Below are 15,461 nucleotides of genomic sequence, written 5' to 3' on the forward strand. Positions count from 1 at the left end.
TTATAAGGGTTTTCTTTTCTCTCGGCTAGTTTGAAGAAGGCCTAAGGTGGGAACACCTATCTCAGTTATTCTATTATTTTAACCTCTTGCGTGCCCCGCCCTTTCCCCGCCCTGTTCCGGGCTTTCTATTAGCGGGCGGAGTTCATGACGAGATGGTCTCGTCATGGGCACAGCGCAACCGCGGCCCATGACGAGACCATCTCGTCATGGGCACTGAAGGGGTTAAACACAAAGGCAAAAGTTGGAGATGCACTTGCATGTTATAGTACAAACTGTTGCTCCAACTGAGAGTTCTCTGCAGAAGAGGCAACCAGACTGACCAAAATTCTGAATCTACTAACTCAGAAACAGAAAAAGTCAGGACAGTGACTCCTCGGCTTAAGGAACTAGCTACAGATAAACCATAATGATTGAAAGGAAACATGTGTGAAATTCAAACCCTTCTCTGGTACAGAACAGCAGTGAGGAACGTCCTTTTTGGTCCTATATTTTTGACCTTGAGCAGATCGCGCACACATGTATACCAGGGACATTCACAGCATTCTGAGGAGAGTGAACTCAGGCAGGACTGAATGGAAAGTTCAGTGATCAAGAAGATTGGTCAAGAACTGACTAATGGCTCATTTCCAAGTAGGAATTGGTACATCGGAAAGGACACGGGAGGCATTTTTTGATTGGAAGGTACTGGATAGAGTACATGGGCCATACAAGCATGGGACATATAAGGATTATTTGCAGACAGGTTCTTTGTCTCAGCAACAGTACATATATACCACAGAAAGTGTTACATGGAAAACCGCTTTGTGAAGAGTGACAGTAGGCATTTTAAAGATCAAAAGAGCAGGAAAGGTAACCTCTCAAATTTCTTTGACTCAAGCAATTGAGATGGACAAAAGCTTGAACAAAGAACCCACCACGCAAACTTAAACCCCTTAAATGATATAAAATACATCCAATATATCTTTGCAAAGTTTAAGATAGACATTTAGATAAAGCCTTATTTAGTGTAGTTGGTAGTCCAGCCTTGTTCACTCAAGCACACACACATGCATAGACACACAGTGTGAATAGCGTCACAGACTGCTGTGAAACCTCTCTCAAGAAAGGCCAAGTCAGCATATCTGACATCCATATATCCCTTTGTATCCGTCCTTCTTATTAATTTTCTTCACTAGTCTTTTCCTCTGATCTACACAACCCTTCTACAAATCTTCAGTCCCCATATCCTGCTGGAAAGACCACAAAAATCTTTTCTTTTTTTTTTTTAAGTGCAGAGTAGCAAATGTGATTAACAGCACATCAAACCCTGGTGAATTTGTAGAGTCTCCGCATTGCCTGGTGGAACTGCAGAGTGAGGATTAATGGTACTTCAGAATTGTACTCACATGAGTTTCAAGTCCCAGTCTCCGCAGGTAACGAAAATTGACTTGACGCTAGGATCGAGGAGGCCTTCTTTGCCCATCCACTCATCCACTCTCTGAAAGAAAAGAGCAGTCTGAAGTGGAGATACCATTACCAACCATCATTTAATCCACAATAGAGCTGCGATTCTGAAGAGCAGAGTTCACAATGATGAAGCGCACCCGTACAGAGCATCGTTACATGGTCACCCACAGCTCTGGACATCATATCATCCAACAAGATGAATTCCCAAGGAGCGTTATCAAAATAATCCAGAGTTTAATGGGAGGTTACCAAACACAAGGGGTTGGTCTCAAATAGTTCTGATAAACAGATATGGGATGAGGGATATGTGCAAGGAACCTAGGGCCAACACTGAATCAGAAGCTAAAAGGCGGCATGCTAGAAACCTCAAATGATACCAAAAAAATGAAAGAGAAAATGCATGAACTGCGTGAGCTGTGCCAAAAACAAATGCAACAGCAGTAATCAAATGTTCATGGAACGTTCACAAGCGATGGCAAGATAGAAACAAAGATCCGGTGTCGATGATTTAAAAAGTAAACCTTGAATAAATGGTGATAAGGCTGCTAACGTTGCAACCAAAAACCTGGGCGCTTAAACAGATTTGATCATAGTGAGGGAGCCTGGGTAAATTCTTCACTTGCATGGCTATTGTTTTTCTCTTCTGGAAAAACTGGGAGCACTTACAAATGGGTTTCACCACTGAAATAACAGCTATATAAAATTATGCAGATGTAAATACACAAAAGGGTACAGAGCCTAAGCATGTTAAGCCACAGTAAAGCGATGTGGCAGAAAACTGTGGTGCAAAACTTTGGGGAGCAGCTGAAAGCGATTGTTTGGGTACAAAGGAATTTGTTTGGTAGGTTGATGGAAAAGCATGCTGTGGTCCCTCATTATAGAGAGAGCTGCTTCCTTTGGCACTGAACACGGCTTTTAGCTTGTTAGCCTGGCAGGATTGCACTGCACTTGAGAGTGTGCTGTCGGCTGGTGTTGTGCCTAAGACTTCTACCACTCACTAAGTAGACAGTCAGCTCTGGGATACAAGGGTAGCAAAGCAGGTGATGGTGGAGAGGAGGATGCGCAGCAGGGGAGGAATGAATTATGCACTATACATATATTTAACTGGAGAAGGGCAGCACAAGGGCTGCCCTCTCTGCAGGTGGTTCTCTACATCTACCGCCTCCACTCAGTCACAAAATCATGACAGAATCCGCTGCTGAGGATCTGCGGCTTTCATGTCTGGCTCGTTCAGCTCATGGAGCGGAAGCCCAAGGACCTGCTCTACAATCAGATGCTACTGGGATCACTACCCAAAAAGTGAATTCAAATACTAATATCGCACAGAAAATTCTCTTTCTTTCTTTGAAGAGAACACGGCCAAATTCAACGACACGTTATGTTTTATGTAAGGAGTTTATAAAGCGCCTGGTTACTCCATTCGGAGGGTCCCCGCACTGGATTCTGACACTGAAGCCTCACGATCCAGCCCTATACTCACTTATGTTTTTAAATTTTTGGGAAAAAACAGGTTTTTAGTTTTTCCAAAACACAGCTTCAGAAGGCTCCTTTCTTAAATCCAACGACAGTGAGTTGCAGAGTCTAGTGGCCAGGACACTGAAGGAGCTACCTCCCATGCGTGCTCTATCTCAGGGATCACAGTGAGAGCGGTGCCTGAAGATCTGAGGTGCCTGTTAGGACGATACAGTTTGATCAGAGGAGAAAGGTAGAGAGGGCCTTTCTGATTTAAAATGTTAGTAGTAATCAAGAAAGCAGTCTAAAATGGCAGGATCTTTTTTATCCCTAATTTCTTGTATAATTGTCAAACACAACGCAAATAGGAATATCAAAACTACTTTTTAGAATTTCTCCACCAGTGCTGTTTACATAGTACATCTGTGCCCAAAAAGATGCATGCGTGGCATAGACAGACATGATATTGGGCTGGGTGAGACCTTATTTCTCACATGAGATGGTGAATTGTACCCAGCATTAGGTGTACCAGGCTGCTACCCCATAACATCACCAGCAGGCACTGAGAAAACACCTAAAATGACAAGGTTTTAAGCTGAGCTACGATACCAGGTCATGCTGGAAAAGGCAAGGAAGAAGCCCATAAGATGCAACCACAAGTCTGAAACAACAGAACATTACATTTCCAAGTGCCGGTGTCTAGTTGGGGAACCACCTCGTGTTGGGCTGAGGAGTTAATCTAGGGGCAGGCCTAGAAAAACAAATACTAGATAAGGAGTTATTCCTCGCCTACGGCAAGACAACTTCAGGCCACTCTACTACTTATAGGGCACAAGGACACATGATGGCCACTTGAAAAAGCTGACCCGTAGTACCTTGGGCAACCAGATGGTGGGGTTACTGGGAGCCAGAAAGAAAAAAACAGGGGCGTGGGAGCAAAGGCAAGTCTAAGGAGTCATTAAGAGGAGTGAGACGGGTTCAACTGATTGAAATTCAACATGCATATAAATATCTCCTATAATTTGATTACAAATGTTATGTTATAACATTTTATAAAGCGCAACAGCTGCCCCAGCAGAGAGGCGCCACGGCGCTGAAATGCAAGGGAAACCATGATCAAATCTCCTCAGCAACTAGTTTCTATACTCACTTCCAACACTTGATTCAGAGTTGGCTGCCCATCCACCATTTCCTGGATGATTCCTGTGAGCTGTAAAAGAGAACATAAACAAAGAGAATCAAACACAACAAAACGTGGCACTAGTCTGTTAAAAAACAATAAAAGATAACTTCCTAAACAGCATTCCAATATAGCAAACCAGGACCCCAAATGTATCTAGAAGAGGCTGTCCGGGCTACAGGGGGTTGGCCTGCAACAATCAGCTATAATCAGATGTTGACGACTCTACAGAATAGCTTTAATTTTGAACTATAAAAGAAACAAAAAGAGAAATGTTCAAGAGCTCGCAAGTAAACATCTGTTTCGGTCTCGTGTTCAAATGTTCCCTTCGCACTGTAGTGTTGCACCGTCTACGTTTCATCTCCACAGGTAGTGGGCATGGCCCTATGCCGCTGCCTAGCAACTCCATTCTATCCAGCACCAGACACGGCCATTCCTCACTCCTGAATTTTTCTTAAATCTTTATTTTTTTTTACTCTAACTTTGGCTTGGACCTTAAAATGTTTTACTTCTCTTGACTGTAATGTTACACATGGCCTTCCCGCACAGTGACATTACCAAAGGTGAAGCAGTGCCACGTATGGTCTGCGTCGCTGGGTGGTGAGGGAGCATGGGTACAGCTTACATCAAGCCTGACCCTCGTGCTGGCTAGCTGCTTCCACATGCCACACTAATAGAACAGAAGCCTAGGGTCAGACCATCATCCATACCATTCATACAGAAGAACGACAGTGACCGCATCCAAAGGTGAAGCAGTGCCACGTATGGTCTGTGCCACTGGGTGGTGATGGAGCTTGGGTACAGCTTACATCAAGCCTGAATCCTCGTGCTGGCTAGCTGCTTCTACATGCCACACAAATAGAACAGACGCCTAGGGTCAGACCATCATCCACACCATTCATACAGAAGAAAGACAGTGACCGCATCCAAAGGTGAAGCAGTGCCACGTATGGTCTGCGTCGCTGGGTGGTGAGGGAGCATGGGTACAGCTTACATCAAGCCTGAACCCTCGTGCTGGCTAGCTGCTTCCACATGCCACACTAATAGAACAGAAGCCTAGGGTCAGACCATCATCCATACCATTCATACAGAGGAACGACAGTGACAGCATCCAAAGGTGAAGCAGTGTCACGTATGGTCTGCGCCACTGGGTGGTGATGGAGCTTGGGTACAGCTTACATCAAGCCTGAACCCTCGTGCTGGCTAGCTGCTTCTACATGCCACACAAATAGAACAGACGCCTAGGGTCAGACCATCATCCACACCATTCATACAGAAGAACGACAGTGACCGCATCCAAAGGTGAAGCAGTGCCACGTATGGTCTGCGTTGCTGGGTGGTGAGGGAGCATGGGTACAGCTTACATCAAGCCTGAACCCTCGTGCTGGCTAGCTGCTTCTACATGCCACACTAATAGAACAGAAGCCTAGGGTCAGACCCAGCATCCACACCATTCATACAGAGGAACGACAGTGACCGCATCCAAAGGTGAAGCAGTGCCACGTATGGTCTGCGCCGCTGGGTGGTGATGGAGCTTGGGTACAGCTTACATCAAGCCTGAATCCTCGTGCTGGCTAGCTGCTTCTACATGCCACACAAATAGAACAGACGCCTAGGGTCAGACCATCATCCACACCATTCATACAGAAGAAAGACAGTGACCGCATCCAAAGGTGAAGCAGTGCCACGTATGGTCTGCGTCGCTGGGTGGTGAGGGAGCATGGGTACAGCTTACATCAAGCCTGAACCCTCGTGCTGGCTAGCTGCTTCCACATGCCACACTAATAAAACAGAAGCCTAGGGTCAGACCATCATCCATACCATTCATACAGAGGAACAACAGTGACAGCATCCAAAGGTGAAGCAGTGCCACGTATGGTCTGCGTCGCTGGGTGGTGAGGGAGCTTGGGTACAGCTTACATCAAGCCTGAACCCTCGTGCTGGCTAGCTGCTTCCACATGCCACACAAATAGAACAGAAGCCTAGGGTCAGACCCAGCATCCATACCATTCATACAGAAGAACGACAGTGACCGCATCCAAAGGTGAAGCAGTGCCACATATGGTCTGCGCCACTGGGTGGTGATGGAGCTTGGGTACAGCTTACATCAAGCTGAACCCTCGTGCTGGCTAGCTGCTTCTACATGCCACACAAATAGAACAGACGCCTAGGGTCAGACCATCATCCACACCATTCATACAGAAGAACGACAGTGACCGCATCCAAAGGTGAAGCAGTGCCACGTATGGTCTGCGTCGCTGGGTGGTGAGGGAGCATGGGTACAGCTTACATCAAGCCTGAACCCTCGTACTGGCTAGCTGCTTCTACATGCCACACTAATAGAACAGAAGCCTAGGGTCAGACCCAGCATCCACACCATTCATACAGAGGAACGACAGTGACAGCATCCAAAGGTGAAGCAGTGCCACGTATGGTCTGCGTCGCTGGGTGGTGAGGGAGCATGGGTACAGCTTACATCAAGCCTGAACCCTCGTGCTGGCTAGCTGCTTCTACATGCCACACTACTAGAACAGAAGCCTAGGGTCAGACCCATCAGCCACACCATTCATACAGAAGAACAACAGTGACCGCATCCAAAGGTGAAGCAGTGCCACGTATTGTCTGCGTCGCTGGGTGGTGAGGGAGCATGGGTACAGCTTACATCAAGCCTGACCCTCGTGCTGGCTAGCTGCTTCCACATGCCACACTAATAGAACAGAAGCCTAGGGTCAGACCATCATCCATACCATTCATACAGAAGAACGACAGTGACCGCATCCAAAGGTGAAGCAGTGCCACATATGGTCTGCGTCGCTGGGTGGTGAGGGAGCTTGGGTACAGCTTACATCAAGCTTGAACCATCGTGCTGGCTAGCTGCTTCTACATGCCACACTAATAGAACAGAAGCCTAGGGTCAGACCCATCATCCATACCATTCATACAGAAGAACGACAGTGCAAGCATCCAAAGGTGAAGCAGTGCCACGTATGGTCTGTGCCACTGGGTGGTGATGGAGCTTGGGTACAGCTTACATCAAGCCTGAATCCTCGTGCTGGCTAGCTGCTTCTACATGCCACACAAATAGAACAGACGCCTAGGGTCAGACCATCATCCACACCATTCATACAGAAGAAAGACAGTGACCGCATCCAAAGGTGAAGCAGTGCCACGTATGGTCTACGTCGCTGGGTGGTGAGGGAGCATGGGTACAGCTTACATCAAGCCTGAACCCTCGTGCTGGCTAGCTGCTTCCACATGCCACACTAATAGAACAGAAGCCTAGGGTCAGACCATCATCCATACCATTCATACAGAGGAACGACAGTGACAGCATCCAAAGGTGAAGCAGTGCCACGTATGGTCTGCGTCGCTGGGTGGTGAGGGAGCATGGGTACAGCTTACATCAAGCCTGAACCCTCGTGCTGGCTAGCTGCTTCTACATGCCACACTACTAGAACAGAAGCCTAGGGTCAGACCATCATCCATACCATTCATACAGAAGAATGACAGTGATCGCATCCAAAGGCGAAGCAGTGCCACGTATGGTCTGCGTCGCTGGGTGGTGAGGGAGCTTGGGTACAGCTTACATCAAGCCTGAACCCTCGTGCTGGCTAGCTGCTTCCACATGCCACACAAATAGAACAGAAGCCTAGGGTCAGACCCAGCATCCATACCATTCATACAGAAGAACGACAGTGACCGCATCCAAAGGTGAAGCAGTGCCACATATGGTCTGCGCCACTGGGTGGTGATGGAGCTTGGGTACAGCTTACATCAAGCTGAACCCTCGTGCTGGCTAGCTGCTTCTACATGCCACACAAATAGAACAGACGCCTAGGGTCAGACTATCATCCACACCATTCATACAGAAGAACGACAGTGACCGCATCCAAAGGTGAAGCAGTGCCACGTATGGTCTGCGTCGCTGGGTGGTGAGGGAGCATGGGTACAGCTTACATCAAGCCTGAACCCTCGTACTGGCTAGCTGCTTCTACATGCCACACTAATAGAACAGAAGCCTAGGGTCAGACCCAGCATCCACACCATTCATACAGAGGAACGACAGTGACAGCATCCAAAGGTGAAGCAGTGCCACGTATGGTCTGCGTCGCTGGGTGGTGAGGGAGCATGGGTACAGCTTACATAAAGCCTGAACCCTCGTGCTGGCTAGCTGCTTCTACATGCCACACTACTAGAACAGAAGCCTAGGGTCAGACCCATCAGCCACACCATTCATACAGAAGAACAGTGACCGCATCCAAAGGTGAAGCAGTGCCACGTATGGTCTGCGTCGCTGGGTGGTGAGGGAGCATGGGTACAGCTTACATCAAGCCTGACCCTCGTGCTGGCTAGCTGCTTCCACATGCCACACTAATAGAACAGAAGCCTAGGGTCAGACCATCATCCATACCATTCATACAGAAGAACGACAGTGACCGCATCCAAAGGTGAAGCAGTGCCACATATGGTCTGCGTCGCTGGGTGGTGAGGGAGCTTGGGTACAGCTTACATCAAGCTTGAACCATCGTGCTGGCTAGCTGCTTCTACATGCCACACTAATAGAACAGAAGCCTAGGGTCAGACCCATCATCCATACCATTCATACAGAAGAACGACAGTGCAAGCATCCAAAGGTGAAGCAGTGCCACGTATGGTCTGTGCCACTGGGTGGTGATGGAGCTTGGGTACAGCTTACATCAAGCCTGAATCCTCGTGCTGGCTAGCTGCTTCTACATGCCACACAAATAGAACAGACGCCTAGGGTCAGACCATCATCCACACCATTCATACAGAAGAAAGACAGTGACCGCATCCAAAGGTGAAGCAGTGCCACGTATGGTCTACGTCGCTGGGTGGTGAGGGAGCATGGGTACAGCTTACATCAAGCCTGAACCCTCGTGCTGGCTAGCTGCTTCCACATGCCACACTAATAGAACAGAAGCCTAGGGTCAGACCATCATCCATACCATTCATACAGAGGAACGACAGTGACAGCATCCAAAGGTGAAGCAGTGCCACGTATGGTCTGCGTCGCTGGGTGGTGAGGGAGCATGGGTACAGCTTACATCAAGCCTAAACCCTCGTGCTGGCTAGCTGCTTCTACATGCCACACTACTAGAACAGAAGCCTAGGGTCAGACCATCATCCATACCATTCATACAGAAGAATGACAGTGATCGCATCCAAAGGCGAAGCAGTGCCACGTATGGTCTGCGTCGCTGGGTGGTGAGGGAGCTTGGGTACAGCTTACATCAAGCCTGAACCCTCGTGCTGGCTAGCTGCTTCTACATGCCACACAAATAGAACAGACGCCTAGGGTCAGACCATCATCCACACCATTCATACAGAAGAACGACAGTGACCGCATCCAAAGGTGAAGCAGTGCCACGTATGGTCTTCGTCGCTGGGTGGTGAGGGAGCATGGTGTACAGCTTAAATCAAGCCTGAACCCTTGTGCTGGCTAGCTGCTTCTACATGCCACACTAATAGAACAGAAGCCTAGGGTCAGACCCAGCATCCATACCATTCATACAGAAGAGTGACAGCATCCAAAGGTGAAGCAGTGCCACGTATGGTCTGCGTCGCTGGGTGGTGAGGGAGCTTGGGTACAGCTTACATCAAGCCTGAACCCTCGTGCTGGCTAGCTGCTTCTACATGCCACACTAATAGAACAGAAGCCTAGGGTCAGACCCATCATCCACACCATTCATACAGAAGAACGACAGTGACCGCATCCAAAGGTGAAGCAGTGCCACGTATGGTCTGCGTCGCTGGGTGGTGAGGGAGCCTGTGTACAGCTTACATCAAGCCTGAACCCTCGTGCTGGCTAGCTGCTTCTACATGCCACACTAATAGAACAGAAGCCTAGGGTCACACCCATCATCCACACCATTCATACAGAAGAGTGACTGCATCCAAAGGTGAAGCAGTGCCACGTATGGTCTGCGTCGCTGGGTGGTGAGGGAGCTTGGGTGCAGCTTACATCAAGCCTGACCCTCGTGCTGGCTAGCTGCTTCCACATGCCACACAAATAGAACAGAAGCCTAGGGTCAGACCATCATCCACACCATTCATACAGAAGAACGACAGTGACCGCATCCAAAGGTGAAGCAGTGCCACGTATGGTCTGCGTCGCTGGGTGGTGAGGGAGCATGGGTACAGCTTACATCAAGCCTGACCCTCGTGCTGGCTAGCTGCTTCCACATGCCACACTAATAGAACAGAAGCCTAGGGTCAGACCCATCATCCACACCATTCATACAGAGGAACGACAGTGACCGCATCCAAAGGCGAAGCAGTGCCACGTATGGTCTGCGTCGCTGGGTGGTGAGGGAGCTTGGGTACAGCTTACATCAAGCCTGAACCCTCGTGCTGGCTAGCTGCTTCTACATGCCACACTAATAGAACAGAAGCCTAGGGTCAGACCCAGCATCCATACCATTCATACAGAAGAACGACAGTGACCGCATCCAAAGGGCTGCATAACACATAGGACAGGATATGCCAGAAGCAGAGCCCGCTGCGCATGCGCAGGCTCGCAGTCTGAACCATACAAACAAAAGAACTACAGCATTAGGCCTCACAAATTATTAAAGGGCAACGTTAGAGTCGAATCTGATCCGTATAAAACTGGCCGTGGAGATAAATACATAGAGTTCTAACGACTGGAAAATGTAAAATATCTCTAGCAAATCACATCTCTTTGGGGGGAAATAGGGAATTAATTGTAAAGCAGTCTCGCACATGGCGACTGAGTAATTGGAAGAGAAAGAAAATTAAGGCAAAACGCAAATGACAGCAAACTGAAAAATCTGCCAACTCAAAGTAATGTAATGGGGATGCATAAGGTCTAGGAGCACATAAGCTCACATGATTATACGTAAACTTAGCAACAAAACATAATAGCGAGCCAATGATCTCAAATACGTTTGATTATTTGTGACCACTGATTTATAAAGTGTGGCCCCTTCTGCTTTGTGCAGTGCCCCCTCACCCCCTTCCCCACAGGCAGAAACATCCAAGGCTCAGAAAAAAACTCAGAAAACAAACTTTATCCTCCTTCCCTCCGACTAAAATAATCTCCTTTCCTCCTGATCTGAAACGAAATGACGACTGGGATAATATCTGGTGAAAAACGAATAATAAAGAGCCGGGAATGACGCCTTTGTCATGAAGACGTCTAAACATTATTCTGAGATGAGCGTGAAACGGGGCCCTGGAGGAAGGCCCCGGCCAGGCGTGGATAAAGGAACATCATGGCGACGCAACAGTCCAATGAATCTTAATCCATGCATTGGTTAAGGGCACGCTGCGGAAATGGCCAACCCTGAAGATGTCGCTGTGGGGGAAGGAACTATATGAAGATGGATGTGCCCCGCCGCCTCTGCCCCCTGTACTCTGGGTGTCTTCACTCGCAGACGTTCGTCTCGTATCTGCACCAGGAGCCAATGTTTTTAATAAAAAGTGACTCGCGGTAGCGGGGCATTAGCCGGTTCCCTCCGGTAGCACCACGCCCAAGATCTCTCCCTCAGACAGAACTATAATAAACCTGATACAAGCAAGCTCTGGTCAAGTCCATCGTTATGGGTTTGAAAAGGAGTTTATGCTTTAGTAAAACACTGAGGGCGAGTATGGTCAGCAGCAGTGCAAGCTTCACTCCTACACAGAACCAGCACAAAAGAAGGAGCCGAAGTGGGAAATGGTACCTAGCAGCATAAGACGCACTTAGCTCCACACACAGGGACAGCACATGCAACACCAGTGCAAGCTTCACTCACCGAACATTGCAAGCTTCACTCCTACACAGAACCAGCACAAAAGAAGGAGCCGAAGTGGGAAATGGTACCGAGCAGCAGAAGACGCACTTACCTCCACACACAGGGACAACATGCAACACCAGTGCAAGCTTCACTCAAGCAGCAGTGCAGGCCTCTCTCCTACACAAAACCAGTACAAAAGGGGCCGAAGTGGAAAATGGTACCGAGCAGCATAAGACACGCTTACCTCCACACACAGGGACAGCACATGCAACGCCAGTGCAAGCTGCACTCACCGAGCATTGCAAACTTCTCTCCTACACAGAACCAGTACAAAAGAAGGAGCCGAAGTGGGAAATGGTACCGAGCTGCATAAGACGTGCTTACCTCCACACACAGGGACAGCACATGCAACGCCAGTGCAAGCTTCACTCACCGAGCACTGCAAACTTCTCTCCTACACAGAACCAGTACAAAAGAAGGGGACGCAGTGGGAAATGGTACCGTGCTGCAAAAGACGCGCTTACCTCCACACACACAGGGACAGCACATGCAACACCAGTGCAAGCTTCACTCACCGAGCATTGCAAGCTTCACTCCTACACAGAACCAGTACAAAAGAAGGAGCCTAAGTGGGAAATGGTACCTAGCAGGATAAGACGCACATACCTCCACACACAGGGACAGCACATGCAACACCAGTGCAAGCGTCACTCAAGCAGCAGTGCAAGTTTCTCTCCTACACAGAACCAGTACAAAAGAAGGGGCCGCAGTGGGAAATGGTACCGAGCAGCATAAGACACGCTTACCTCCACACACAGGGACAGCACATGCAACGCCAGTGCAAGCTTCACTCAAGCAGCAGTGCAGGCTTCTCTCCTACACAGAACCAGTACAAAAGAAGGGGCCGCAGTGGGAAATGGTACCGAGCTGCACAAGACGCGCTTAACTCCACACACAGGGACAGCACATGCAACACCAGTGCAAGCTTCACTCAAGTAGCAGTGCAAGCTTCTCTCCTACACAGAACCAGTAGAAAAGAAGGGGCCGTAGTGGGAAATGGCAGCATAAGACACATTTACCTCCACACACAGGGACAACACATGCAACACCAGTGCAACCTTCACCCAAGCAGCAGTGCAAGCTTCTCTCCTACACAGAACCAGTACAAAAGAAGGGGCCGCAGTGGGAAATGGTACCGAGCTGCATAAGACACACTTACCTCCACACACAGGGACAGCACATGCAACACCAGTACAAGCTTCACTCACCGAGCGATGTAAACTTCTCTCCTACACAGAACGAGTACAAAAGAAGGGGCCGCAGTGGGAAATGGTACCGAGCTGCATAAGACGTGCTTACCTCCGCACACAGGGATAGCACATGCAACACCAGTGCAAGCTTCACTCACGCAGCAGTGCAGGCTTCTCTCCTACACAGAACCAGTACAAAAGAAGGGGCCACAGTGGGAAATGGTACTGAGCTGCATAAGACACACTTACCTCCACACACAGGGACAGCACATGCAACACCAGTGCAAGCTTCACTCAAGCAGCAGTGCAGGCTTCTCTCCTACACAGAACACGTACAAAAGAAGGGGCCGCAGTGGGAAATGGTACAGAGCTGCATAAGCCGCACTTACCTCCACACACAGGGACAGCACAGGTAACAAAGGTGCAAGCTTCACTAAAGCAGCAGTGCAGGCTTCTCTCCTACACAGAACCAGTACAAAAGAAGGGGCTGCAGTGGGAAATGGTACCGAGCAGCATAGGGCCAGCTTGCTCCACATAGAGGGACAGTAAATGCAACAACAGTGCAAGCTTCTCTCCTACACGGAACCAGTACAAAAGTGGGGGTTGTAGTGATGAATGGTAAGGAGCAGCATAGGACGAGCTTAACTCCACACACAGGGATAGAAAATGCAATGAGTGCAAGCTTCACTTGCATGAAGAACAAACAAAGCATGCAAACAGCAGCTCGCTACATAGACAGAAAACAAGAATAGCACATACAACAACATGGCAAGGTTCCGTCAATCAGTGCTGCTTCCACACAAACAGAAGTACAAGGAGAGGTTCAGTAAGGATTGCAGCCTCAGGTCGGTCATGCACATAGAGCAGATACCAGCAGAGCAAGCTTCCATCACATACAGAAAATAGGTAGAGTATGGTACAAGAAACAGGAATACAAGATTCCCCTCAGACAGGGAAAAGGCACAGTGCAACAAACACTCACATAACGAACAGGTAGAGTATGGGAAGCAGAAGAGTTTGTTTTGTGTGTATAAGAGTTTGCTTTGTGTGTATAAGGCATGTGGAGCATGGGAAACAACTATTCATAGAGTGCACATTCACTCGTGGATTTCTGTGTGGAGCGTGGGGAGGATGAAAGACTGAGTGGTCCTGCTGACATATGAACCTACGACAATGGAGGTCAAACACATAGCCCTGAAGGTAGAGCAGTAGTCCCAGATTTCCTCAAAACCACAATAGGAGCAGTATAGAAGTGTAAGTGCCCCCCCCGTACATGTAAGGCACCCCCTCATGTTCTAGCTTGGACCCCAAGCATCATTGACGAAGAGAAGGGACATAATGGCTGCCTGATAGGAAAGGACTGCAGAGAAGGGGTGCGGTTAATACTGATCATCGCAACATCAACAGCCAAAGACTCCTGCACCCTTCCCTGTGACTCAGGTAAGGTTGTTAAATACAAATTACAGCCAACACAGTGGAAAGACTGTGGCTGGCAGACATGTAGCATAGGGGGCGCCGCTGTAAATGGGATCGTTTCTCTATTAACTGCGTATGAAAATCCTCCTGCTTCTATCACGAACTTCCAAACTCCTATAGAGGATAAAGGGATTCATTTCTGGATTTCCATAAAGAAGTTTTCCAAGTTACTAAAGAGTCAGGAAAGTTGACTTCACCTCGTATTTTGAGGTTAAGGAAGGATTCTAAACTTTCTTGTTTTAGGTTACATATCCCCTCTCTGGCAAAGGAGGACATTTACTAAAATAAGATAGACTTGCGTGTTCATCAGGTGTTGAAAAAAATGGAAAATGCTGTGGCCGACTATCACCACACTGAAACCTACAAGGAATAGAATATTTACTTTATAGTAGGATACGTCATGGGCTCTTCTAGAATAAATTACATGTATATCGAAGCGTTTAAATCTTAAAAGCTGCTTTCTGGTTGCTATTGCAATGTTGTGTGCTTACAGATGGTTTACCCAGGTGCCCACTACAACATCCACTTGCCCAACATATGTTTACCGCCATAGGCCCTCCATCGTTATTGTGAATGCATTATATATGACACTTGGCTTTACTTCAGAAATGTCGATCCTTTTAACGGCCTGCTGTGCTTGCTTTGAATATTGTGCTTTTAGTTAATATATTCATGTACCAAATTTATGCCTATTCGTTTCCTACGTGGACTACCATGACATCACATATTGCTTTCTCAGGGTAGTCTGTGAAATATTATAAATACAGTGTTTTGGGCTCCCTATGACAGAAATGCGCATCTCCTCATTCCAGGCAGCTTGATTAGCTCCCTAACATCTAGTCCACTGATTAACAATAAGTTGCAGTCGCACAGACAAAGCCTGGAGTCTGAGGTCTC

At 48.1% G+C, this 15,461-nt stretch overlaps 1 protein-coding gene across 3 annotated transcripts in view; it reads right to left on the minus strand.

Annotated features, from left to right (window-relative positions):
- The window catches only part of ERI3 (ERI1 exoribonuclease family member 3), a 1,537,399-nt gene that overhangs the window by 1,041,163 nt on the left and 480,775 nt on the right, over window positions 1-15,461 (minus strand). For all 3 annotated transcript variants that reach the window (XM_085602780.1, XM_085602782.1, XM_085602781.1), the window contains 2 exons: window positions 4,049-4,108; window positions 1,386-1,477 (listed from right to left, as the gene is read on the minus strand). In XM_085602780.1, coding sequence (XP_085458906.1) covers window positions 1,386-1,477; window positions 4,049-4,108 — 152 coding nt within the window. The remainder of the gene's footprint in view (window positions 1-1,385; window positions 1,478-4,048; window positions 4,109-15,461) is intronic.

Source organism: Triturus cristatus, chromosome 4_2 (assembly GCF_964204655.1).
Source record: "Triturus cristatus chromosome 4_2, aTriCri1.1, whole genome shotgun sequence".
Lineage (NCBI taxonomy): Eukaryota > Metazoa > Chordata > Amphibia > Caudata > Salamandridae > Triturus > Triturus cristatus.